Source organism: Bos indicus, chromosome 23, assembly GCF_029378745.1.
Source record: "Bos indicus isolate NIAB-ARS_2022 breed Sahiwal x Tharparkar chromosome 23, NIAB-ARS_B.indTharparkar_mat_pri_1.0, whole genome shotgun sequence".
Lineage (NCBI taxonomy): Eukaryota > Metazoa > Chordata > Mammalia > Artiodactyla > Bovidae > Bos > Bos indicus.
In genome coordinates, this window is record NC_091782.1 from 32,462,602 (window position 1) to 32,488,432 (window position 25,831).

Here is a 25,831-nt window from a genome sequence, read left to right on the forward strand (position 1 = left end):
TACTTTACCTTAGGTGAAGCAGACTTTCAAAAGTCTCCAAGTCTCCATCGCCTAAGATCTGTTGTGATGAGATTTTGTTACTTTTCCCATTATGGGGTGGAGTCTTTTTCCTTCCCTTGAATCTGTGCTGGTCTGTGACTTGCTCTGACCGATAAAATATGGCAGATATGACACTGTAAGTGGAAGTGCTGTGTAGTGCCTGGCACACAGCCATGAGACTGCCTTGCTGTGAGAAGGCCCAAGCTAGCCATGCAGAGGTCACGTGGATGAGAACCACAGAGCCCCAGCTGAAGCGGAGCTGAGCCTAGTCCCCAGCCACATGAGTGAGTCCAGTAACACTGCCCAGTCAACCTACAGAATCATAAGAAATAATAAGCTGAAGTTGTCTTACACCACTAAGTTTGGGGCATTCTTTTTAAGGAAACAATAGATAAACAGCAGAAATATTTCAACTTCTGTTTCTCCCTCTCATTTTTCCTTTTGTTATCTTCATCAAAATTCAATATATCTCTGTTCTAAGAACACTATTATCTATCTGGTTCTGACTTGCTTTTCACATTCCAGACTCACATCTTGAAAAGCCACAGGATGCCTCCAGCCTTGGACCTTCCTTCCCTGTCATTTCAACACATCCCCAACTGAAATCAGCCTCCTCAAAGCTGCACTCACTCTGTATTTTTCTATTTCTATTGGCATCACCACCATCCTCCATGTATTCAGGCTCAAAGCCAGCCTACATATAGTGTACATAATCACCCTGGGTCCAGTCAGTTCTTCCTCCAAAAGGCCTCTTGCATCCACTCCTTCATCTTCCTTTTTACACCATTATGATTGACAGTCACTATTATCACAATATTATCTGTGTGGTATTCCTGCTCCACCACTTCCTCATCACTGGATTGGTATTTCTTAAAGCACAATTCGGACCATATCTGACAACCCCCCACCCCCAAATGCTAATTTCAATTGCTCCTGGTTGAACTAAATTCAAATTCCCCAGGATTCGATCTTAGAACTGAGTTTCACTTACGTGTTTGCCACTCGATAAACATTTATCGAGCACATCATTATTTTCCAGGAGCTATCCCCAGAATAAAAGACACAGACCCTACTTGCAAGAAAGCCATCGTCTTCTCAAACACCTCGTGTCACTGCCAGCTAATACTCAAATTTGTTCCACCCACCTTGTACTTTATGGCCACGATTAGTCTTCTTACCGTGAATCCCCAAGGTCCAGCGCAAATGCCACCCCCAAACCTAACGTACAGACAATCTTGTCCTCTGAGCCACTCAGGCGGAGGGCGTTCCCATGGAAAAGTGAGCCCAAGCCTGCCTCACCAACTCCCTTCATTCTCCAACTCACAGGTCACAGCCCTCATCACGACCATCACCCCTTGCTCCTTGAGGACAGGGTCTTATCTTTGCCGGCCTACCTGGTATTCAGCAAATACTGGTGGATGTCCTGCTGAATGCACGGAGATGTACTGGGATGCCAGGATGTCCCGCGGGCCCAGAACGTATCTTACTGCGATCGCATCCCAGCACTTGGAATACAGGGGGCACTTGGAATACAGGGGGCACTCGGTGAATGAGTGTCTTAACTGCTAACAGACCAAAAGTTTAAGGATCAAGCACAACAAAGACGTAGCTGACCCAGTGAAAAATCCCATCGGAGATGAGAGGCGCAGCTCTCCAGTCCAGAGAATCCAGCTACCTCGCCTGGTGGGCGTGCCCCCACTTCCTGCCGTCAGGATTCCGGGCTGCGGCCGAGCCGGCTCTGCGTCTCTCTAGGAACGCGGCCGCACATCTCTCTGGTGCGCCTGGAAGACTCCAGCTGCCACAGCCCAACAGGCTCAGTAGCATAGTCTCCGACAGACCATCCGGATATCCCCAAACTACCCCTCATTTTTGCAATTATTTCGATTAAAAACCAAATAGATGATGAAGACAAAACTGAGTTTCTGTCTTTAGAGTCCTCACAGGCTGCTGGGGAGACAGATGAATAAACATTGCAATAGAGCAAGCAGCACACATTTAAAAATTTAAATATACAGATTCAAATAACGCACAACTAAAACTCAAGTTGCATATAACTGCATATATAACTTAGTTAAGCCTGCTAATAATGTACCAATATATCAAAATATATTAAAAAGTCCCATAGTAAACAAAAACACCCTCATGTTGCACAGAGACTGAAATGAAAAGTATCCCAACTCCCCACAGTTAACCACTGTTAGTATTTTGTGTATACCCTCCCAGGACACCACCAGCCACACAATGCTGCTGCTGCTAAGTCACTTCAGTCGTGTCCGACTCTGTGGGACCCCATAGATGGCAACCCACCAGGCTCCCCCGTCTCTGGGATTCTCCAGGCAAGAACACTGGAATGGGTTGCCATTTCCTTCTCCAATGCATGAAAGTGAAAAGTGAAAGTGAAGTCGCTCAGTCGTGTCCGACCCTCAGCAACCCCATGGACTGCAGGCTTCCAGGCTCCTCCATCCATGGGATTTTCCAGGCAAGAGTACTGGAGTGGGGTGCCATTGCCTTCTCCGCAGCCACACAATAGCACTCAACAAACATTTGTTTAGTATGTATTTTAAACCACCCCTGGCATCATGATATTATTTTACATCTTATCTTTTTCAGTTAACTTGGCGATCTTCCCACACCAGTTCATCTTTTAAGAGCTAATTAGTATTCCAGTGTATGGGCTAATTTACTTAACTATCCCTACTATATTTTTTCTTTATAAGTAGAGAACACCACTGAATATCTTTATATGCTTTTATGAATATATTTCTAGGGTCAATACATACTGGAATATATTTGTCAAAGGGCATGTGCATTTAAATTTAAATCCCCTGTTTAATTTTTAAGGGCACTGCTGTTTAAGAGTAAAAGGAGAATCTAATAGAATAATTCAGCCCAGGTGAACATGGTGGCTCAAAATCAGAATTAATATTAACAACCAGTTAATATGTGAAAAGATGGTCATTTTTGACAGTAAAACTACTTAAAAACTCTAAAAGTAAACTCAAACAGAAATGGCCAATCAGAATATCGCTGCAATACAGTACAGTCTTCCTGACTTTCTGCTCTGAGTAGATTTTTAACTGCATTTTAGGGTGTCTAGGATGTTTTATTTTTTAAGCAAAACCCCAATTGAATCTAACATTTGCCCTTTGTTCAACGTTTCTATAATTTCCAGGAATAAGGAAAACATTATTTAAATATATCTCTATCCATCATTTGTGCCTAGGTGGTTATTTATGGGTCTGCCCCCAGGGTACAGATGAGTGCACCACTTCCTTTGGAATTGTAAGGAAGAATTAGGTTAAAGTGTCAATGAACTTAGGGTGCTTGTAATACCTATAATATAGAGTCATCATGAAAAGAAAAAGCCAAGATTAATTTTCCAGAGCGCTAAGAGTATGTACTGTTCATGGGGTTCTCAAGGCAAGAATACTGAAGTGATTTGCCATCCCTTTTCCAGTGGATCATGTTTTGTCAGAACTCTCCACTATGACCCGTCTGTCTTGGGTGACCCTAACACGGCATCTCATAGTTTCATTGAGTTAGACAAAGCTGTGATTCAAGTGATCAGTCTGGTTAGTTTTCTGTAACCATGGTTTCCATTCTCTCTGCCCTCTGAGGGATAAGGATAAGAGGCTTGTGGAAGCTTCAGTCAATCCTAAAGGAAGTCAGTACTGAATATTCACTGGAAGGACTGATTCTGAAGTTGAAGCTCCAATACTGTGGCCACCTGATGCAAAGAACTGACTTACTGGAAAAAAAAAAAAAAAACCCTGATGCTGGGAAAGATTGAAGGCAGGAGAAAGGGGCGACAGAGGATGAGATGACTGGATGGCATCACCGACTTGATGGACATGAATTTGAGCAAGTTCCGGGAGTTGGTGATGGACAGGGAAGCCTGGCGTGCCGTAGCCCATGGGGTCACAGAGTTGGATGTGACTGAGCGACTGAACTGAAGGATATATAATTCTTCATACTTTGAATCTTTTCATTATCATCGCTCTTTAATAGAGAATAAAGATATTTCAGGTCACTTCCTTAACTGAGCAGATTCAAACAGATCTAAACTATGATATAGAGCTAAATATTTAGGCATTAACCTCAGCACATCCCTCAAAACTCTTGGAAAACTCCCTGGTATCAACTTAATTTTACTAATAAAAGCAGAATAAAAGATACATACCTTATGGCTTAAGCAATGGAATATGACTGACTTTCCATAAAATTCAATTTCTTGAAAAATTACAGCTGCTTCTCCTGCAGATTTGGTCCTTCTCCAGAAAATGGCATTAACTGTAGCTTCTGGTCAGCTTGCACTAAGTCAGATCACAGTGGGAAGTGGATCAAAGACTCCTAAGTGCCTATTTCAACCTTCATTCTCCCCTTTACTCTTAGTGACAGAAGCCTGATTTTCAGCTGGACACTCTGAAACCCAGAATAAGATATACTTTCCAGTTTCCCTTTCTTTAGTTTTGGCCTATGATATATGTGCTGAAGTGATTTATGGGAAAGCTGCTTAAAAGGAGCTGACTGACGGGGAGGCATCTCTGTTCTTCTGCCTCTGTCCACATTTTGTATGTGATAGCTGGAGCTTCAGCAGCCATCAAGGATCATCATATGATGACTTTAAGGAATGATGGCATGAAAGGCAAAGGCTGGGGCCCCTAGTGATGTCAGAGAACCACTAGTGATGTCAGAGAACCACCTTCCAGGCCTGGGCTGCTGTCTCTGGCCTTTTCTATTTAAAGAAAAACAAACTTTTATTATGTTATTCCCACTTTTTGTGTTTAAATTATATGCAGCTGAACAAAACCTTAGCAAAACCTGAGGGCTCACCAGTCTTCTCAACCACATGACAGACTAACAAGTATTTTCCAGACAGCGGTACCCCAAGCAGCTGCCACCAATCAGCAAGTGATGTTTATCATCCTGGTGACATATTCAGAAGTCAGACTCCCCTAAGCTTACTAGTCTTCACCATTACCATGACATTTTGGCATTCACAATGTGACGAACATGATCTCTTCCAAGCTGATTTTATTACTTGACTTTCAAAATTCCAGAACAAACAGCATTTTAAAGTTACATCATCAGTATTAAAGGAAAAAAATCCAATCTCTTTCCCCAGACATTTATCAAAGTTGCTATGCAGCAGCCACTATACTAACACTGAAGTTATCAAGTAAGATAGTTGCTACTTGGATTAATTCAGCCTGGTTCATTCAAATAACTTACCAAATCTCTTCCATAGTCTAAATAAAACTTTAGTTTCTAATTTGAATCAATGAGGTATACATGGCAGGGATGGGGCTGGGAAATGGTAAAATTAGATCATCATTGCTTTCCAAAATGCTTCTGCTGATTGGGGTGGGGATGGGGTAGTAAAATCAGTGGAGTAAAATGTTTACCATTAATAACCTGGACTTTAAGATACCTTTGAGGGATTTCCCTGGCAGTCTGGTGGAAGTCTGCGCTCCCAATGCAGGGGGCATGGGTTTGATCCCTGGTCAGAGAACTAAGATCCCATGTATTGTGCAATGCAGCAAAAAAAAAAAAAAAAAAAATTAAAAGGTACCTTTCAGTGTGGTATTCCAAAGTCTTTTTTTATTTTGTATAGGAGACTGCTGCTGCAGCATGTGCAAAAATATCAACCCTCTCTTCTTCTGCTTAAACCTATAAATTTATACATACTTGACTCATTGATGACTTCAAGCCCTTGATCATGAGGCTCTCTGCTACTTGGAGACACATAACTACACATTTACCATGTTAAAGCCTCTGAGAAGTCCTGCAGTGAAGAATGCTTTTACCTTTGATCCCATAGTACCATCTAGGGTCAAAATATTGTGGCCCAAAGCTGACTACAAGGAAAATAAGAGTGCAGGCAGAAAGCCTTCAACTTGGCCCCCAATTCTCTGCCAGAACTGGCTAGAATGACTTTTCCTGAAGTGCTGCTTATTAACGTACTGTCTCTGATGGTCTATAAGGAGAGGACACTTCATCAAGCCAGTCTGTTTTTGTGGTGGTATCTCTGATGTTGAAAAAGACCAGACCTCTGCCTGAAGGCTTCTCCACATTCATTACACTTGTAGGGTTTTTCCTCGTTGTGGATTCTCACATGCTGAGCGAGATGGGAGTTTAATCGGAAGGCTTTCTGGCAAATAGTACACTTGAAAGGTTTTTCTCCAGTGTGAATCCTGTGGTGTCGAATAAGGTCTGATGTCAAACTGAAGGTTTTCCCACACTCATTACACTGGTGGCTTCTGGAGTGGCTGTGGATTCTCTGATGGTGGGTGAGGAGAAGGGCCTGACTAAAGGTTTTTCCACACTCTTTGCACTGACAGGGCTCCTCCTGACTGTGAATTCTCTGGTGTCGATTAAGGTGGGAGCTGCGCCGAAAGTTCTTTCCACAGTGGATACATAGATAAGGTTTCTCTCCAGTATGGATTCTGAGATGTTCCAAAAGGCCTGCGTTCTGGCTAAAGACTTTTCCACACTCCTTGCACTGATAAGGCTTCTCACCAAGATGGATTTTCTGATGTCTGACAAGGTGTGAACTTCTCTGAAAGGCTTTCCCACATTCATGACACTGATGACCTTTTTCTCTAGAGCATATTTTCTGATGTCCAGGAAGACTCAAACTCTGACACACTTCAGCTTCACAGAGTTTTTCTTTCCTGTGTGAACTTTCATGCTTAATCAGGTCTGAGTGCTGGAAGAATGCCTGCCCATATTCTGAGCATTTACAGTCAGTCTTCTCCTTGGGCTCAGCCTGCTGCCTATCCAAGTTAGAGTCCTTGTAATGAACCTCCATGGGTTCAAATGGTTTCCCAGATGATTCCACTCTTCCACAGGAGTCTGTCTCTACAACCAGCTTCCCATTCTCAATCCTTTTCGCCTCCCCTGAAACATTAAGCATATAACACCAATTACTTGCTTTTTGGTGCTCAGGAGAAGGAATCTGCAATTAGGAGGATAAAACTGAATGTGTGAAAAATGGAAATGTGGATGTTTGTGTTTGTATATAACATATATGGAATGATACATAAGAAAATGTTTCTCAGTGGCTGCTTTGAGAGGATTATGGTGAGAGATGACTTATTTTAAATGGTTTGAAGTCATGTGATACATATGCATAAATACACACAGAGAGAAGTTAGCAAGCAAGTCAACAGTCATAAAGGGCAGGGCTCTATGTTCTTTTTTGTTTTTAAATCTGCTTATGGCTTCAGTGAAGAAAATACTGAACATTTTCCTGCCTTCATCCCTTCCTTCCTAAACCCATCCTAAATGCCAATCATTACTGTAGGCACTGAGGTTATCAAGTAGAATAAAAACTTATTTTTTATGAACTCTTTTTAAAGGAGAGACAGAATTATAAACAAGTAGTGGGAAAATAACGTAAAGTTTGTGCCAGACATGGCAGTGACACAGAAGAAAAAAATGATTGTTATAATTTTATCTTTGAGAACTTTTTGCTAATCTAGTTTTCTATAAATTACCATAAAACATCAACCACCAGGCAAAACCAGGAAATAAGAGTATATTATACAACTTAAGTTTTTGAATAATTTATAATGGCTATATTACTTTAAAAACTTCAGTTAACTTAGGCAAAATGATGAGATCACTGGTCTCAAAATTGAAGAAAAAGCATATAGAATTGCAGGGTCTGAAAAGAACATACAATTGGAAGTATTTAAAAGTGAGATTAAACAAATAAGGACCTACTGTATAGCACAGGGAACTCTACTCTGTAATGGCCTGTGTGGGAAAAGAATCCACAAAAGAACAGACATATGAATATGCATAACTGATTCACCAAACTGTATCCCTGAGACTAACATGACATTGTAAATCAACTAGACACCAATAAAAGAAATTTTTAAGTGTGGATATACATATAACTGATTCACTTTGCTGTACAGCTGACAGCTGTATGTTCTTGATAATGGTCTGCCATGTGGAAATTAGAAAGCTAGGTCAATTAAATACCCAGGGCAAATAAGAGAAAGGGATAGCACCAGAAATGAAGAAATGAACTGGAAATGAAGGCATGCAGACATGGTGCCAATTTTATCACCGATTAGCTGTGTTTCTTAGGTGATTTAAATCCCCTGGGCTCAATGTCCTCACCAATAAATCAAAAAAACACTGGGCCACAAGACCTTGAGGGTAACATGAAGTCCACAAAAATGTGTTAGCCTTTCCTGATCTCCTTGGACAGCAGAAACTGCTTTCCTGTGTGGTTCAGTAGATCCATTATAGTTCATTGCTTTAATCATTTGCTTATAGATGTGGCACAGAAGAGATAATAAACAATGTTTGCTGAATAAAAACTTAGCTCAGACACCAGGGAGAGGGTCAGAGGGAATACCAGATAGGAGCACGAAGTCCAGGAGCATGAATGGGATGGAAAGCAGAATGAGAGTAAAAGGAGAAGTGGATGGAGAAAATAGAAGAGAGAGAGTCTAAACAGCACTAATAACAAACAAATGAAGCTTACTCTGTGTGAGCAAGATAAAGATAGCAAGCAGAACATTTCAAAAGTGAGAGTCAGTGAGAAAGTGAAAATGAAGGGTGGGGGGAGGAGGTATCAGAGAGAGTAAAAGCACATGTTGGGGAGGCAGAGTAGAAACACGAGAAACCTGATCGGGTGTAAAGGCCTTTGGCAAGAGGATGAATAGCCCCCACGGGGAGGGAGTGAGAGAACAGCCTTTTCCATGAGGACAGAATGACACACACAACTAAAAGGGAATGCAGGGGCCTCCCAAACTGAAAAACAACCTGAACTCTGAGTGTAAAATAACATTTTTCAACAGATCTAGAAAGTAAGGAACAATTTCAAGAATCTACTGTTGTTAAATCTACTTTTTATATTTAAAATATATACCCATCATTGATTACATGGCATAAATTCATTTCTGCAAGGCTGTTTAGAAAAAGTAGGCCTGTCTCTTTTGGCTGCTTTACTCAGAAAGCTTCCAGAAGAAGAGGAATTCTGAAGTATACTCAGAAACTGCACAGGGGAACCAGGTAGTAAGTAAAAGAAGGCTTTACAATTGAAATCAGCCATGCATCAAATAGATATATACTGAAGGTCTACTCTAGGCGCGGGATGGTAGCAGACTCAGGAGACAAAACAAAGCCCTGTCCTTTGGTTCTGGCAGGAGAAAAAGAGAAGTAAACCAGCAATTCTAATATAATATGATCAGTTCTATGGTAGCTTTAGCAGCAGAGGTGGGGAAACTGATCTAGACTTGGGGGGATTTAGGAAGGACAGAGAAAGTGATATCTAAGCTAGCTGTGAAGGAGGAGTAGGAATTAGCCAGCGAGAGTGAGGAAAAAGTATTCCAGACAGACAAGGCGGGAAAGGGACTCAGCATGAGGAGAAACACACGTAAGAGCTGATGGAACCAAGGATGACTAATTGTCCCAGTGTGTCTGGGAATGAGGGGTTTCCCAGCACATGGAATAGTTGGAATGAAAAGTCTCCAGCAAACTGAAGCAAGCTGATTATGTCAGGGAATACGAGGCTGCAAGGTCTGCAAGTGCCAGAATATGCTAGGTGAGGCTTCTGTTAGGAGCTATTGGGAGTGACTGAAGGTGATGGGTTGTTTCTTAGTTCATTGAAGGTCTTCAAGGAGGGGAGCAACAGTAATGAATGTGTTTAAATGGTGGAGAATGAACAAGAGGTAATTTAACTTTAGCGGAAGCACCAAGATGAGAGACGGTAAAACAAAAAAGAGAAACAGGGCTTGTACCAGACTGGAAAGAGGAGAAGAAGAATGAAAGGGATAAATATTAGAAAGAGAGATTTCAGAGTCTAGAGCAAAAAGAAAAAAACAAAAGAAAATCCAGACAACATTTAGAAATAAAAGGCAGTAGTCATTTACAATAACTGAAAGGTGGTAAGAAAAAATAAGCAGTGAATCATGTGGCTGCCATTCTTTCCCTTGGGAGAGAAACAAGCACTCCTTTTTAATTCACACCCCCACCCCCCAGTAATGGGGAGAAGAGGAAGGTAAAGGTTCACACAGGAGAAGGATTCAGTTTTAATTAAACAGAAAAAACCAAACTAGAAACACTCAAAAACAGAAACAAGGGTTAGGGAAAAAGGAAATGTCTGGGGCGATGGAAACTTCTCTGTCTTGATTGTGGTGATGATTAGACAACTGTCATTATTTCATGTTTGTGAAAACTCATTGGCCTGTACACTTACAAAGAGTGAATTTTAGTGCATGTAAACTAACCTCAATAAACCTGACTCAAAACAAAAACAAAAAAGTAAAATGCCAAGGGTGCCGAGCAAGGCCTCCAGGCAGAACCACAAATCTCACATGCGAAGATGCAGTCTTCTTACCCTTCTCTCTCTCGGGCTGTGGAACGTCACCTTCAGGTTGGACCTGCCGCTCTGGCGTGGCTTTTCCAGGGGCTGTCTTCTCCATGAGCACTTCCTGTTTCTTTGCCTGGTTTGGGTCCTAGGGATGATTAGGTACACGTGGGTTTAGGCGGAAACTGCTGTTCAGAAAAACACTTCAATGTTTAGAAAAGGAAGTGAAGAGAAACCACAGAAAGGCAAAGAAAAGAGGCTGGAGAGCCTGGAGTACATTCAGTTTCCTCCCAGCAGAGGCAGGGTGGCTGAGGTAAGAGCTTCAGCAAGAAACAACCAGACTACAAAGAAACGGAACCCAAGCTGAGCAGTTCTTCCACTGCTGAAGTCATGGCTACAGCTCTGGCCCAGTGTGTCAACTCCTGCTTTCTTGCAAAGGGGGACACCTGACCCTTACCTCCTGTTGTCCTGTTCCTCCCAGCTCCAGCTGCAAATCCTCCAGGAAAACCACCGCATCTTCCCCGCTCTCCAGGTGATGCTCCCGCAACCGGGCCTGAAGCTCCTCAGGCAGGATGGTCAGGAACTGCTCCAGCACCAGCAGCTCCAGGATCTGCTCCTTGGTGTGGGTCTCAGGCTGTAGCCATTGTCGGCAGAGTTCCCGGAGCCGGCTCAGGGCCTCTCGAGGTCCTGTGGTCTCTTCATAGCGCAACTGCCTGAACCGCTTACACAGGGGCTCCTGCCTGAAGCCTGTGCCGTTTCCCTGAAGCTTGACTCCCTGTTCCCGAGCAGAGAGGTGATCCTCCTTTACCACCTGAAGCCCCTCCTTCTTCAGGTTCACAGGAGCCAGGGAAGGAACGGTTCCCCATGCTATCGCCATCCCCACCTTCAGACTGCTCTATTTGGGGCAACTTTCTTTTGACTGCCTCCTCAGGGATACCCCTGAAAATGTAATAACAAGAATCACAGAAACAGTAATAGTAGTAGTAATGATAATAACTGCAATAGAAATACCCCTTTGTTGGATTTATACATTTCCAATAATTACTATCCATTTCTTCTCTCTCTCTGAAACAACCATACAAAATGAGAAGACTGTTTTACAGAAGATCGCCAGCTAACAGCATAAATAACAGATTTGAAAAATCACCATTCTGTAGCCCTTGATGAAATAACTGATTCAATCAAGGACCACAAATGGGTGAAATCATTGGGTAAAAAGCAGTAAGGGGAAAGGATAATCTCAGCCTCAAAGAATCACCACGCTGATTGCTTATGAATTACAAAGGGAAGAATGGCGCTATCCGGCAGTCAAATGAAACCTAGCAACACCAACAGTAAGATAACTGACCTTGTGCCTTAATCACGTATGCAGCATTTTTACTAGATGTGTTTAACACGAATCTAATAATGAGGAAACTTTCAGATAAATCTAGAATGTCCAGAATGCAGCTTATCTACAAGAGGTATGCACTTTTCAAAACATCAATTTCATGAAAATAAAGAGTGAGTGTGGGAAAGGTATTTCTCTAGACTAAAGAGATACAGCAAAACGTAACAAGTGAAATTTGCTCTTGAATAAAAAAAATATACAAATGTTTTGAAGAATTCAGAAATCTGAATAATATATAGGCAAACCAAATAGAGCCCAAAGGCTGTATTTGTACTTAAAGTTTTACCAGAATACTGCTGCTGCTTAGGTGCACAGTCATGTCTGACTCTGCAGGGATTGAACCCGAGTCTCCCACATTAAAGGCAGACTCTTTACCCACCGAGCCAACAGGGAAGATTGATTTTTTTCTTGTTGAAATACAGCCAAACCCATTTAGTAGATAGTGTTTACATCTGCTTTCAGAAATACACTAGCAGGACTGAGGACTTGAACATTGGGGCACTGACCCCTGCTCAGTCAAAAATCCAAAATCTGTGTGCTACTTACTATCTCTGCTGCAAAAACAAAGGAACTGATAGATGAGCAAGGGTAGGAAGCTAAAACAGCTTCAACAGGATCAGGACTCAAACTCTAGTTCTTTTGACTCCACATGATCTTTAACCAAACACAAACTTTCCCCCACTTAAAGATCTGCAAAATGAAAATACATGTACTATATGCACTGAAAAAACCCACGTATAAGTGGACCCATGTAGTCCAAACCCTTTTGTTCAAGGGTCAACTGGAGTTACCACAGAGACTGCAGCACCTGCAAAGCTCAGCTATTCTGGCCCTTTACAGAAGAAGTGTGCAGACCTGAGAGTCTCCTCGGGTGGGATACAGTTTTGTGGTCATGTAAGAGAATAGCCTTATTCTCAGGAGACGGTACTAAAACTTATTTTCAAATGTTGCAAGAAAAGGGGAGTCTGTGGAGAGGTATGAGGAGAGAGGGAGAGAGAAAAAACACAAACGTAGCAGGAAGTTGACAAGAGCTGCTATATGTGGGGTTTATAGTGTTGACCATACTATTCTTACAACTTTTCACTAGATTTGAAAATTCTCCAAATGTTGAGAGGGAGACAAAAGACACAAAATGAACAAAACTGTTTGTATGTTCATTCATTAAAGCCAGTATCAGAATTAACTAAAAGAACATAAGGATATTCACAACTTACCTCATTTATTGTCTAGGTGCCACACTCTTAGTTGCTGGAGATACAGAGATGAAATAACCTCTGGCCTCTATAGCTCTCTGCCCCACAAGAAATCAAGTAAATAAGCAATTACAGTTGCATGTATTAAGTGCCACGGTGAAGGTAGACACAGGATGCTAGCAGAGCTCAGTGGTAAGACACTTAATCCCTGTTAGCAGGTCAGAAAAGGCCTCTTGAAGGTGAGCCCTTCTGACTCGTAAAAGACATGTGAAAGTCAGACAAGAAAATACAGAAAGGGTTTTCCAGACAGAGAAAAACCTGAGCGCAGAGCTGTTGGAAAACCTCACATGTTCAGGGTAGTTGTTAGTTATAGCTGGGAAAAGGGTGAGTGGGGCTGGAACCTGGGAAACACCTACGTGTAAGCAAGAGAAGAAGGAACAAGCAGGAAGGTAGAAAAACAAAGACAGTAGAATCCAGGAGACAAGGGGCCTGCATTCCATCCAATTCTGTCACTACACTGTTTACTCATTTGTAAAATGAAGATAATACCTAATTCAGAGACATGTTTTGAGGTAAATGAGGGCATCTCAACTGGAGAGTAGTCCTCACTCACTGCAACTAGAGAAAGCCTTGCACGCAGCAATGAAGACACATCCACAGCCAAAAATTAAAACCAAAACAAACAGAAAACCCCAAAACTTTCCATGTCTCCTTGTCCATAACTATACTGTGCTCAGTAGCATCCGACTTTTTGCAACCCTATGGACTGTAGACCGCCAGGCTTCTCTGTCCACAGGATTTTCCAGGCAAGAACACTGAAGCGGGCTGCCACGTCCTCCCTCCAGAGGATCTTCCTGACCCAGGAATCGAACCCATGTCTCTTGCATCTCCTGCACTGCAGGTGAATTCTTTACTGCTGAATCATCTGGGGAGCCCAGATGATTAGTATTTCTATTAGTATTTCTAAAAAACATACAAACAAAAACAAAAAAAAGTCAGTGACTTCCCTGACAGTCCAGCAGCCAAGACTCTTTGCAACAAATGCAGGGGTCCCGAGTTCAATCCCTGGTCAGAGAACTAGATCCCACATGCCACATCTAGAAGATCCAGCATGTCACAACTAAGACCCAGCAGAGCCATAAATACTTAAATAAATATTATTTAAAACAAACAAACAGAGGTCACTGCAACCTCTGTAAAGGCAATTCTGGTCATTGGATAGGGAGAACAGTCACCCAGCCACAGGAAAATGAGAAAAATGGCACAAGCAAAAATTACTCTTTCAAAAAACAGGACATTGAAAGGAAAAAGAGAAATAGGACCTAAGCTAGGAGAGGGTAACATACAGGACAGGTATGTTATGTACCATCTTTATGCCAATGATTTCCTTATTTTTCTGCCCAGACCTCTCAAGAGTGACAGATTTTTCTTCTGGCTATCTGGTTCCTGGACACCTTACAAAAGCCTATCAAACGCAACATGTCAAGATGAACTCAGAGAGGCTTCCTGGTGGCTCAGTGGTTAAGAAACTGCCTGCCAATGCAGGAGACAAGGGTTCAATCCCTGGTCTGGGAAGATCCCACACGCCTCAGAGCAACTAAGCCTGTGTCCCACAACTGTTGAGCCTGTGCTCTGGGGCCCAGGAACGGCAACTATTGAGCCCAAAAGCTGCACTACTGAAGCCCATGTACCCTTGAGCCTGTGCTCATAACAAGAGAAACCACCTCCGTGAGAACCCCATGCACTGCAATGCAGAGTACCCCCCATGCCCAGCAATGAAGACCCAACACAACCTTAAAAAAAAAAAAACTCAGAGAATTATACCATCAATCTTTTGAACAGGCTCTTGGTGTGTGGAGACTCTTGATTTTGATGACTCTTGAGTGACTCTAGAGATAAGTGAAATAGTATCTGCCAATTGTTGGCACACACTTCTGAATCAGCATGAATAAGGCTCACTCACTCAGTGGCTGTGTCCAGTTAGGTTCCAAATTCAGTTCGCTGTTATATAGTATCACTCCCAGCTGATACTTATTTGTCAAAACAGGATTTACAATCCAAAACGCCAATGCTGCTGCAGCTGACCCTTAAACAACAGGAGAGTGAACTACATGGGTCCACTTATACATGGATTTCTTTTTTTTCAAATAGGCCAAATCTGCAATGTGGCCCTGTGAGTAGACAGAGCAGACTGTAAAGTTATAGTTGGATTTCTGACTTCACTATGGGCCGCTAACCCATGTTGTTTAAGGGTCAACTGTATTCTTAAAAGAAGTGAAAAAATGTCCATGAAAGTAATGATGGTTAGCCAGAAAACAGTTTGGTACTATGATGGTGAATTTTATTTGACAACTTGACTGCACCATCAGGTACCCAGATATTTAGCCAAACATTACAGTGGGTGTTTCTGTGAGGGTGTTTCAGATGAGATTAACATTTAAAGGAGTCGACTGAGTAAAGCAGATGGCTTTCATTTATGTAAGTGGACTTCATCCAATCGGGTGAAAGCCAGGATAGAACAAAAAGGCTTTCCCCCAATAAGAGAAGTCACTTGCCTGACAGCCTTCAAGCTGAGAAATCAGCGTTTTTCCTGCCTCCAGTCACCCGATTCCAGTCTTGCCCTCCAGTCTGGTTTCATCTCGAGTTCCCGGCTGTAGATGCTTAAAAACCTGTCAGGTGTTTTTCCTTTGCTCAAAACCTTCCGAATACTCCTTCCACATCAAGAAATGAACAAATTCCTTACACAATACCCACTTTTTCTACAGGCCTCCTCCCACCCCCATCTCTCTGACAGCATTTTCTACACACTTTCCCCTTGTTGACTGTGCTCTAACCACTCTGGGCTCCCAGCTACTCCTCGAGTATGATAAGCAAGCTCCTGCTTTAGCGCCTTTGCATCTGCTGTTGCCCCTTACTAGAAAACTCGTGTCCGCAAAGGCCACGTAGGTTTTTTAAACCTCTCTCAGGCTTTTGCTCAAAAGTCACCTTCTAAGGCTTAACTTTATACATATTTAAAATTGAGCTCAGTGGATAGAATATATATATATACACACATGCAGAAGATTGTGCCTCTAGAACAAGATCCACAGCATCATTCCTCTCCTAGGCCCCAAGATTAACATCTCCTGTCCTCGCCCACTCAGAGTCCACAAGTCTCCTCCATGGGGTAAGGCTTCTCCGCACCTCCAAGGAAATCAGCTGCTTCCCAGCCCACGGGCCGCAGTTACTCCCCAAAATGGAGCACAATCACCACTCACCCCTCCAAGGACCCACGGGAAAAGCCAAAAGCTTTCAAGCAGCTTGTTAGCTCTTTACTGGGCGGCCGCTCTCGCTCCGCGGCGCACTTGACGGTCGCTCTAGGAATACTGGAGGACTGCGGCTCGATGGCCTCCTGCTCCCGCCTCCCAAGAGGAGGCCAAATTCAGGCTAGTTGGTTGAGCGGTCTCCGGTCTCCAAGTCCAGAGGCTGGGAGGGGCGTCCAGGTGTGTTTTTAGGTTTCTTAAATTTTTAACCCGAAATTTATTTCATTCATGTAGATGACACGCAAATTGGTGAAACCTTGCGTATTTGGGGGCTTTCCAGGTTGCCCTCCGGAGAAGGCAATGGCAAGCCACTCCAGTACTCTTGCCTAGAAAATCTCATGGACTGAGGAGCCTGGTGGGCTGCAGTCCATGGGGTCGCAGAGTCGGACACGACTGAGTGACTTCACTTTCACTTTTCACTTTCACGCATTGGAGAAGGCAATGGCAACCCACTCCAGTGTTCTTGCCTGGAGAATCCCAGGGACGGGGGAGCCTGGTGGGCTGCCCTCTATGGGGTCGCACAGAATCGGACACGACTGAAGCCGACTTAGGAGTAGCAGGTTGCCCTCAGTTCAGTTCAGTCGCTTAGTCGTGTCCAACTCTTTGCGATCCCATGGACTGCCGCACCCAGGCTTCCCTATCCATCACCAACCTTAGCGGTAATCCCCCTGCTAATGCAGAAGACTTCAGAGGCACAAGTTTGATCCTTAGGTTGGGAAGATCCTCTGGAGTAGGAGATGGCAACCCACTCCAGTATTCTTGCCTGGGAAATCCCAGGGACAGAGGAACCTGGTGGGCCTTAGTCCATGGGGTTGCAAAGAGTTGGACATGACTGAGCACACATATGCTATGCTATGCTAAGTCACTTCAGTTGTGTCCGACTCTGTGTGACCCCACAGACGGCAGCCACCAGGCTCCCCTGTCCCTGAGATTCTCCAGGTAAGAACACTGGAGTGGGTTGCCATTTTCTTCTCCAATGCATGAAAGTGAAAAGTGAAAGTGAAGTCACTCAGTCGTGTCCGACTCTTCCCGACCCCATGGACTGCAGCCCACCAGGCTCCTCCATTCATGGGACTCTCCGGGCAAGAGTACTGGAGTGGGGTGCCATTGCCTTCTCCAGAGCACACATATACAGGCACGGAAACAGGCCAGCTCACTTTAGTGTTATCACAGCCAGTATTCCACTTTGCTCACTCACCTAATTAAGACACGGACACATATTTTACCATTCTCCCCAATTAAAAAAATTATCAAATACAGTGGCAAAAATAAAAGTATTTTTAAGTTGAACATGTATGTATGTACATATGCAAATATACAATGAATGTATATTTGCAAGGTTTAAGGTAACAAAAACTTAAGGAATGTTACCAAACGCAAGGTTGTGTGCCAGATGCAGTAGGCCAAAGAAACCAAAATGTGGGCGTTGTGGAGCAGCGAGGTTTATTGCAGGACCAAGCAAGGAAAACTTCTGGTGTGTGCTCAAAAATACCCCCAACTCCTCAAAGGGTTTCACCAAAGCATTTTTTAAGGGTCAGGTGAGGTAGAGAAGGAAATGGCAACCCACTCCAGTATTCTTGCCTGGAGAATCCCAGGGCCAGAGGAGCCTGACAGGCTACAGTCCATGGGGTCACAAAGAGTCTGACATGACTCAGTGACTAAACCACCACCCCTCTTCAAAGAATCAGTCTAAAGCATGTAGAAGAGAACCTCTCTCCCAGCTGTAAGAACCATGAAGGGAACACCCAGAAAGACACTGATGTTGCCTATACTGAGGACATATGAAAAACACAATTTGACTTTCTGAGATGTGGTGTTAGAATTAAATTCAAGGGATGTGCAAATAAAATAAAATAAAAGTCAGGTGAGGGAGGCAGGGTTGTCAGGAACCTGATCAGCTCTTGCACAGTTCTCTGATTGGTTGGTGTTGAGGTAACAGAGTGGTTAACATTACTACTACTTAGGTTAAGTTGTCCATGAAATTCTCCAGGCAAGAATAACTGGGGTGGGTAGCCATACCCTTCTCCAGGGAATCTACCCGATCCAGGGATCCAAACCCAGTCTCCTGCGTTGCAGGCAGATTCTTTAACCAGGCAAATAAGGCAGTCTGAGTCACCTTATTGGTACTTTGGGACTGTAGGTCTAGAGGCATGATCATCAAGTATTTCATTTCTTTCATTTGGTGGTAATGTTAGCATCTGTAAGACAACCCAGGAGAGTGCATCAGATACTATTATCTATGTACATCAGAGAGGAGCTACAGCAGAGGATAGGAGGGAGGTGTTTGTACCAGGAAGATCCCATAGGGTCCTCCTCAATTACAGTCTATTACCATGGGAGAGAATAATCAACCATTATTCTCTGCAAAATATGTGAAGGGGGGAGGGGTAGGGTGGTGTCACTACCAAAATAAATTCTGCCAAAGAAAATAGAAGTATTCCCTCTCTTGCCCACATCATCATAAACTGTATTTTTATTATCTGTGAACAAAATAAACCCTTTAAAAAATCTGAACAAACTGGTTTAATCAGTTGGTTAATTTTGAAACATATATCTTACTAAACATTGTTTTATCACACAATTCATATTGTTTCAAGCCTGAAATTATCATAACAGAAAAAAAACTCCATTATCAACAGAGTTCTTTTTCCCCTTGTGTCTCAAAAACTTAAAAATATCTTTTAAAAGTTTAACTTAAAAAAAAAGTTAAAGTAAAATGTATATACTTAAAAACTTCCTTAGGCTAACAAATCCAATCAATGCGAATATTTTACTAATTAAAAGTTAATAATTCTGTCCTGAGAGGAAAATGCATATCTCATTTTTTTCAAGAGCTTTCCCTCAAAAAAATTATACAAGAGGTAAACATAAATTTCAATTTTAAAAGGAAGCAAATATATCCTAATTCATTCATTCCCACTTTCAAACTCCCTACCATGGTTGGCTTAAATGTCACCCATATTATCAAGGCTGAGATTATTGTCATTGCATTGGATATCATGAAAATAAAAACACAATGAAGCTAGACAAAGAGCTTTTTTAAAAGAATTCAAGGTGTGCATTTTTAAGTAGGCTGTATTTTTTGGAAGCGGTACAGGTAGATAAAGTGAGAATAAATCAAAATACCATTTTTACCAAGACAGAGCTACATTTCACTAATAATACAAATCAATTTTTGAACTTGCGATTTTCATTTTCTAAGATTATCCTCATTTCTGTAAACAAAATGGTCATCTATATGTTTCCATCAGAGGTCCAGGTCCATGATGTTTAAAATAAAAGCTTCCTTTTCTATATGATCAGTAGAGGCACTACTGCATTATAGCCATGAGATACAAGTATCTTTTTGTAATGATTCTTTCCACTATTCTCTCTGCTTCCACCCATACTCATTCATTACTGTGAATTATGGCATAGAAAAATTTGTAGTCAATCATTGTTTTAAATAATCAAAAACTTCCAAATGAATCTAATAAACAACACATAATTTAATTCTAGGAAATCCGTAACTTTAAAACCAGCATATTAATAGACTAATAACTACAAATGCTAAAACGTCATTTAATAAAATTCAACAAACATTTCTGAATAAATGGGGAAACTCCTAATAAAAGAGGAATAGATGGATACTTCCTTTATATGGAAAAACACACACATACACATATCTCAAACCAAAAAACCTCCCTCATGCTTGATAGTAAAACTTCATAAGTATCTTCATAAAAATGCAGCTGAATTTATTAGGTTAAGAGCAAAGAGATGAGGAATTCCCAAGGGATCCATGGGTCAGGACACCAGGCTTCCAGTGCAGAGGGAAATAAGATCCTGTATGCAGCCTGGTGCAGCCAAAAGAGAGAGGGACAGAAGTCCACCAGTCTTACCTTGGTTTACTTAGGAGCCACAGTTTCTGAGCTACATCCTTTCCTCACGTAAGAAAGACAATTCACTGAATGGCTACTAGAGTCTTTAGGGCTTAAAGGGCAATATGATCAAGTGTTTCCCAAAAAAGCAATTCAAAAGTCAAATAAGGGGAAAGTATCTTCAAGTTCTGTAATAAAGAACTGATTTATTTATTATTTGAAGAGTTCTTATGATCAATAAGAAAAAGATCAGAAACTCAATAGGAAAATACACAAATATATAATGTGGATAATTCACACACACAAAAGAATTACAATTATTATACATACTCAACCATACTCTTAAATAAAAGTGAAATGCCATTATCACCTATCAGATTGGCAAAGATTCAGATTCAAAAGGTTTAGAAATACAATATTAGCAGGTGAGTGTATAAACCAGTGCATCCTCTTTGGAAAGCAATGTTACAATGGCTATTAAAAGCACTTTAAGGTTAAATGTAATATTCTTAGACTTTGACCGCTCTACCAAAAACATCCACCATTTCTGGCTCTAGCCCCTTCTTTTCTTCATAGCATACTACAATTTATAATTATTTGTCTATTAACTATTTAAAGTCTGTCTCCCCAAGTTAGCATGTAAAATTCTATGATGGCAGGTATCAAGCTTAATTTGCTTTTTGGTTTATCCCTAGTATCTGCTATATTGCCTAGTACATGGAAAGCACTTATATTAGTAAATACCTTCCCTATGATCCAATAATTCCACTTCTAGGTGGCCATTTTTAGATGACACAAAGCATTCTTTTTTGCCCAATAATTAATTCTATTTTTAGATGAGCATGCTACAGATGATAACCCTCATACATCCACAAAGATTTTCACTACAAGTGTTGTATAATAGCAAAATACAAAAAACATCCTAAACATCAGATATAATATGGTTCATCCATAGACTGGAATACTATAGTCATTAAAAAGATCTATTTATATGCATTGATATAAAATATCTCCAAGCTATGTAGATTCTTCTGTATAGTGTGGTATAAATGGAAATGTACATACCTAACAAGAGGGCTTTCACTCAACTCTCTTTGGGAAAATCTCAAGCTAGTGTGATCCACTGTCAAGCTAGTGTGATCCAGGGTAAAAGTTCCTCTCTACATCAACTCTGCCCTGCCAGATTCTAGAGCCACATCCTTTCACTTTCAGCTCTGTGGTCTTTCCAGGGTCTTGTGGCTTGAAAAGGGGCTTATCCAAATTAGATAGTTTTCATTTGTACTGAAAGTCTAAGTTTGGTCAGATATCACTAGATGACAATAAAGGTCTTATCACAGACCACAAGTGCAGCTTGCTCTAAATGTCTTTCCAGCACTGGTGCTAACCAGTGTCTCCAGGTTAACTCTCTTGTCCACATGGTCCTTCCTGATCTGATCATTTCATGAGCTCTACCAACCATCTCTTTATACCTCCTCCTTTTGCTCTTTCTCTTCCTAGTCTAGCTGGCACCTAATCTACTCGTTGGAATACCCAAGCACTCTGGATCGTTATCTTTCTAATGTCTATTTTTATGGGTAAACCCCAGGACTCTTTCAATGAGGTCCTTGGCTTCTGACAGTCAAAGCCAAGTTTTTCAAAAAAATGTTGGCTTTCAGCACATGTACTATATTTTTTTAAAAAGTCATTCAGAACTGTAGTGGGCACCTGTTGGTTGCCTACCCCTGCCTTCCTAACATTACTCTAATATGGATACTCAGGTATCCATTCCTTACCCATAGTCCATAAGGTGAGCAACTCGGCAGATCAGGAGTAAGTCATTCTCTTTTCGTGGCAATGATATATCCGGAAATGGGGCGGGGGGAGGGCGGCAGCGGGGCATGTGACCTAAGCTAATCTAATTAGGCTGAGTCTCAGTAGTCTTATTTGGAATGCCAAGACAAAAATTTTCCTTCCCTCTTCATAAGTGGACCAGGAAATACATAACCAAACTCAGGAGCTTTGGCAGCCTATTATTTAAGGGAAACAAGCTAGAAGAGGAAAATGAGCCAATAAAACTAACTTTTAACTCTGTTAAATGCAAACCACAAGTATACACTCAATTGAATCCTTTGTTCTTTGTGGTGTTCTCCTGGTTGTCCCTGGGTAAATGAATGTCTCCATGAGGAAATGAAGCCCTGGAAGAGAGAAAAGTCAGAACAACAGGTAAACAACAACCCTTTAGGTTAATAGCTCCAACTTTTATCCTGCAATACACATGCTTGTACCTAAACAGGACTCATGGATAGATAAAGAAAATACCAAAAAGAGATTTCTTAGGAGGGAAGGATTAGGGATGGGGCTAGAAGACCCATATTTTACTGACTCTCCTCCTATAGTGTTTGAATATTTTTAAAAACACGTACACATATAATTTTTTCAGTTAAATTTAACAAAATTGTTAAAGAAATTTTAAAAAGCAGCTTTTTCTTAAGGAACTTACAGTTGGTACAGTAGCACCATAAAGCCTTTTAATTTTGGTCATATAAAATTGTTGAAAGTCCTGCCATGGAACAAAAGTCCTTATTTATCATCTTTTCCTTTTGTTTTTCGGTACACCATCTCTCGGAAACTAGTTAGAATCTTATTTTCTCTCTTCCGTCTCTCTTCTTGGTTAAACGATGCAAGGGCTCTCTTCTCATCAGCACTATAGATCTGATTCTCTTTACGCAGGCGCACAGCCTCCATTCTGCGATGTCTGCTACCACTCATAACATAACCTGAGCGTTCAAAAGAAGCAATCTCTTCACTTGTCAACCCAATTTCACCTCTTCGTGGGATACGCTTTCCGGCTTTTACATACTCAGCCATAGCTGCACCTTCACCTGGAAGCAGAGCATGGCCATAGTTCAAAGGTTTCTCATCTTGAGAGGTGTGTATAATAGGTGCCTCTGGACCTATTAGATCCATGTTATCTGCAATCTTTGACTGCTCAATCCAGACGTCTTCTGCCAACTCCCCTTCTGAATCCTTATAGCTTGAGTCACTGGATTCTTTTTTAGTCTTCTTAGTCTTCTTTTTCTTGGGCTTTTTAGCTCTGCGTTTCTTTTTCTTCTTGACTTTTTTTACTCTCCTTTTATCATCAGAGCTGGAATTAGTGTCGGAGTCCGAATCACTGTCACTATTATCAGAATATGTCCTATGTTTTCTTTTGGACTTTTTCTTTCTTTTCTTTTTATTTTTTGAACGACCGGCCTTTTTCCTTTTTTCTTCGGAGCTGGAATCTGAACTGCTGCTCTTCTTGGTCTTTACCTCTTCATCCTCAACCGGGGTGTGTTCATCAGAATCTGGCTCAGGAAACTTTGGAGACAGCCCCCATACCTCAGGAGCTCCCAACTCCCCAATCCTTTCTCTCTCTTTCAGCCGCCTCTGGCGATAGCTCTCCTCCTTCTCTTTCTCACAGTCCTCCGCCCACTGCCTGTTGCCCACATAGTGGTGTTGATGGTAACGGTACCCTCCACAGGAGAAAGAAGAGGATGAGAAGTCGTAGTTGCGGAGCCCGGGGGGCCGCTCTCGAGACCCAGGGCGGTTAAAGGGGTAAGAAGCTCCAACACCCGACCGACTCCACGAAGGCCTGAGGCCTTCGCGGTCGCGGGAGTGAGTACGGCTGACCCAAGGGGAGTGTCTGGCCTGTGCGGATGGCGGGCTCTTGGACGAGCTGCGTCGCTGTCTCCCAGAGCCCGGGGTGTCCTCTGGGTAGCTGGACTGGAACACTGGCGCCATGGGCCGGTCTTTCAAACTGGCGGTTATTACAGAGTTCCTCACTGGCCAGCAATTCTCGCCCACGCAGGCGCACTAGCAACGGTCCAGAGCACGACTTCCGGTCCAGAGCACGACTTCCGGTCCAGAGCACGACTTCCGGTCCAGAGCACGACTTCCGGTCCAGAGCACGACTTCCGGTCCAGAGCACGACTTCCGCTTCCGGCGGTTGCTAGGCGAGGATCTTAATCCGAGTGTGGGCTGTAAGGTCCGTTTTTAGGTGAGGCTGCAAGGAGGCCTCTTCTGGAGAGCAGATAAAGAGGGCGTGGAAACGCCTGTTTTGGGGATTTACATGTCCCATGTTGAGCCCCGTGGGAATATTTAGAAGAGGAATTCGCATCAGTGAATCCCTCTCCTGTTCAAACACTCCGTTCTCTACCTGGTTATTTGCCTTTAAGCATCTTAACACCATTCTCTTCTACCATTCTCACTCCGGCTCTCTTTATCTTTACCCCTTGGTGAAGGTTCCCCACTTCTCCCACTCCTCTTGTTTACCCCTTAAAAAGGACCTCGTCCACTATTTTCATAGCAGAGATACGTTTTTTAATGACTACCAAGTCCCACTTGGAAGCAAAACCCAGAACTTCTTTTAAAATAAAAAATTGAGCTTGGCCTGAGTTAAGTGAAGACTGGAATTATGATTTGTATTCTTAAATTCACAGAAACACAGGGAAGCATCCAACTCAGTCCAGATTCTCTCTTTACCTAGATGCTCTCTTCAGAAACTGTGGTTTGGGAATTACGCTCTGCATACATTTTGTTCGCTCTCTAAAATGGCAAATATTTCATGCAAAAGATTGTTTCCCCCGATCTTAAAATGTGTAGACACTACCGTCATTTTGGTTTTCTATAGTTAAGTTGACCTGCTCAGTTAGCAGACTTGAAATGTGACAGGAAAGCTAAGACAGAACTTCAGTTCAGTTCAGTTCAGTCGCTCAGTCGTCTCCGACTCTTTGCGACCCCATGAAGCACAGCACGCCAGGCCTCCCTATCCATCACCAACTCCCGGAGTTGACTCAGACTCATGTCCATTGAGTTGGTGATGCCATCCAGCCATCTCATCCTCTGTCGTCCCCTTCTCCTCCTGTCCCCAATCCCTCCCAGCATCAGGGTCTTTTCCAATGAGTCAACTCTTTGCATGAGGTGGCCGAAGTATTGGAGTTTCAACTTCAGCATCAGTCCTTCCAAAGAACACCCAGGACTGATCTCCTTTAGGATGGACTGGTTGGATCTCCTTGCAGTCCAAGGGATCTCAAGAGTCTTCTCTAACACCACAGTTCAAAAGCATCAATTCTTTGGTGCTCATCTATCTTCACAGTCCCTCTCACATCCGTACATGACCACTGGAAAAACCATAGCCTTGACTAGATGGACCTTTGTTGGCAAAGTAATATCTCTGCTTTTGAATATACTATCTAGGTTGGTCATAACTTTCCTTCCAAGGAGTAAGCGTCTTTTAATTTCATGGCTGCAATCACCATCTGCAGTGATTTTGGAGCCCCCAAAAAATAAAGTTTGATACTATTTCCGCTGTTTCCCCATCTATTTCCCATGAAGTGATGGGACCGGATGCCATGATCTTCGTTTTCTGAATGCTGAGCTTTAAGCCAACTTTTTCACTCTCCTTTTTCACTTTCATCAAGAGGCTTTTTAGTTCCTCTTCACTTTCTGTCATAAGGGTGGTGTCATCTGCATATCTGAGGTTATTGATATTTCTCCCGGCAATCTTGATTCCAGCTTGTGCTTCTTCCAGCCCAGTGTTTCTCATGATGTACTCTGCATAGAAGTTAAATAAGCAGGGTGACAATATATAGCCTTGATGTACTCCTTTTCCTATTTGGAACCAGTCTGTTGTTCCATGTCCAGTTCTAACTGTTGCTTCCTGACCTGCATATAGGTTTCTCAAGAGGCAGGTCAGGTGG

The 25,831-nt window shown here is 42.3% G+C and overlaps 3 protein-coding genes across 8 annotated transcripts in view; all 3 read right to left on the reverse strand.

Moving 5' to 3' along the window:
• The window catches only part of PGBD1 (piggyBac transposable element derived 1), a 26,657-nt gene extending 20,910 nt beyond the window's left edge, over window positions 1-5,747 (reverse strand). The window contains exons 1-2 of one of the 2 annotated variants that reach the window (XM_019985251.2): window positions 5,612-5,747; window positions 1,434-4,352 (exon numbers count right to left, since the gene is read on the reverse strand). The gene's annotated coding sequence lies outside the window, so the exon portion shown is untranslated. Of the gene's footprint in view, window positions 1-1,184; window positions 4,353-5,611 lie in introns of both variants that reach the window. The other variant, XM_070777504.1, reaches the window with a different exon arrangement.
• ZSCAN26 (zinc finger and SCAN domain containing 26) lies at window positions 5,057-16,319 on the reverse strand. 5 transcript variants are annotated; one of them, XM_070777528.1, is made up of 5 exons: window positions 16,210-16,314; window positions 12,974-13,915; window positions 10,827-11,308; window positions 10,400-10,517; window positions 5,057-6,939 (listed from the first exon to the last, which is right to left on the reverse strand). In XM_070777528.1, exons 3-5 carry the CDS (start codon window positions 11,244-11,246, stop codon window positions 6,038-6,040), a joined length of 1,440 nt encoding a protein of 479 aa, XP_070633629.1. In that variant the 5' UTR covers window positions 11,247-11,308; window positions 12,974-13,915; window positions 16,210-16,314; the 3' UTR covers window positions 5,057-6,037. The 5 variants fall into 5 exon arrangements, with proteins under 5 accessions (XP_070633629.1, XP_019840826.2, XP_019840827.2 ...); XM_019985267.2 differs by having other exon boundaries at window positions 12,974-13,050; window positions 16,210-16,312; XM_019985268.2 differs by lacking the exon at window positions 12,974-13,915 and having other exon boundaries at window positions 16,210-16,319.
• Window positions 16,320-20,378: 4,059 nt separating this feature from the next.
• On the reverse strand, window positions 20,379-23,960 carry NKAPL (NFKB activating protein like). The gene is made up of 2 exons (XM_019985277.2): window positions 22,594-23,960; window positions 20,379-22,288 (listed from the first exon to the last, which is right to left on the reverse strand). Exon 1 carries the CDS (start codon window positions 23,871-23,873, stop codon window positions 22,674-22,676), a length of 1,200 nt encoding a protein of 399 aa, XP_019840836.1. The 5' UTR covers window positions 23,874-23,960; the 3' UTR covers window positions 20,379-22,288; window positions 22,594-22,673.
• Window positions 23,961-25,831: the final 1,871 nt, after the last annotated feature.

Coding starts and splice junctions, on each gene's coding strand:
- NKAPL (XM_019985277.2), bottom strand. CDS start 23,873: ATGGCGCCAGTGTTCCAGTCCAGCTACCCAGAGGACACCCCGGGCTCT.
- ZSCAN26 (XM_019985268.2), bottom strand. CDS start 11,246: ATGGCGATAGCATGGGGAACCGTTCCTTCCCTGGCTCCTGTGAACCTG. Junction 10,518..10,826: donor GAGGAACAGGACAACAGGAG/GTAAGGGTCAGG, acceptor AATCATCCCTAG/GACCCAAACCAGGCAAAGAA. Junction 6,940..10,399: donor ACAGCCCGAGAGAGAGAAGG/GTAAGAAGACTG, acceptor TTAATGTTTCAG/GGGAGGCGAAAAGGATTGAG.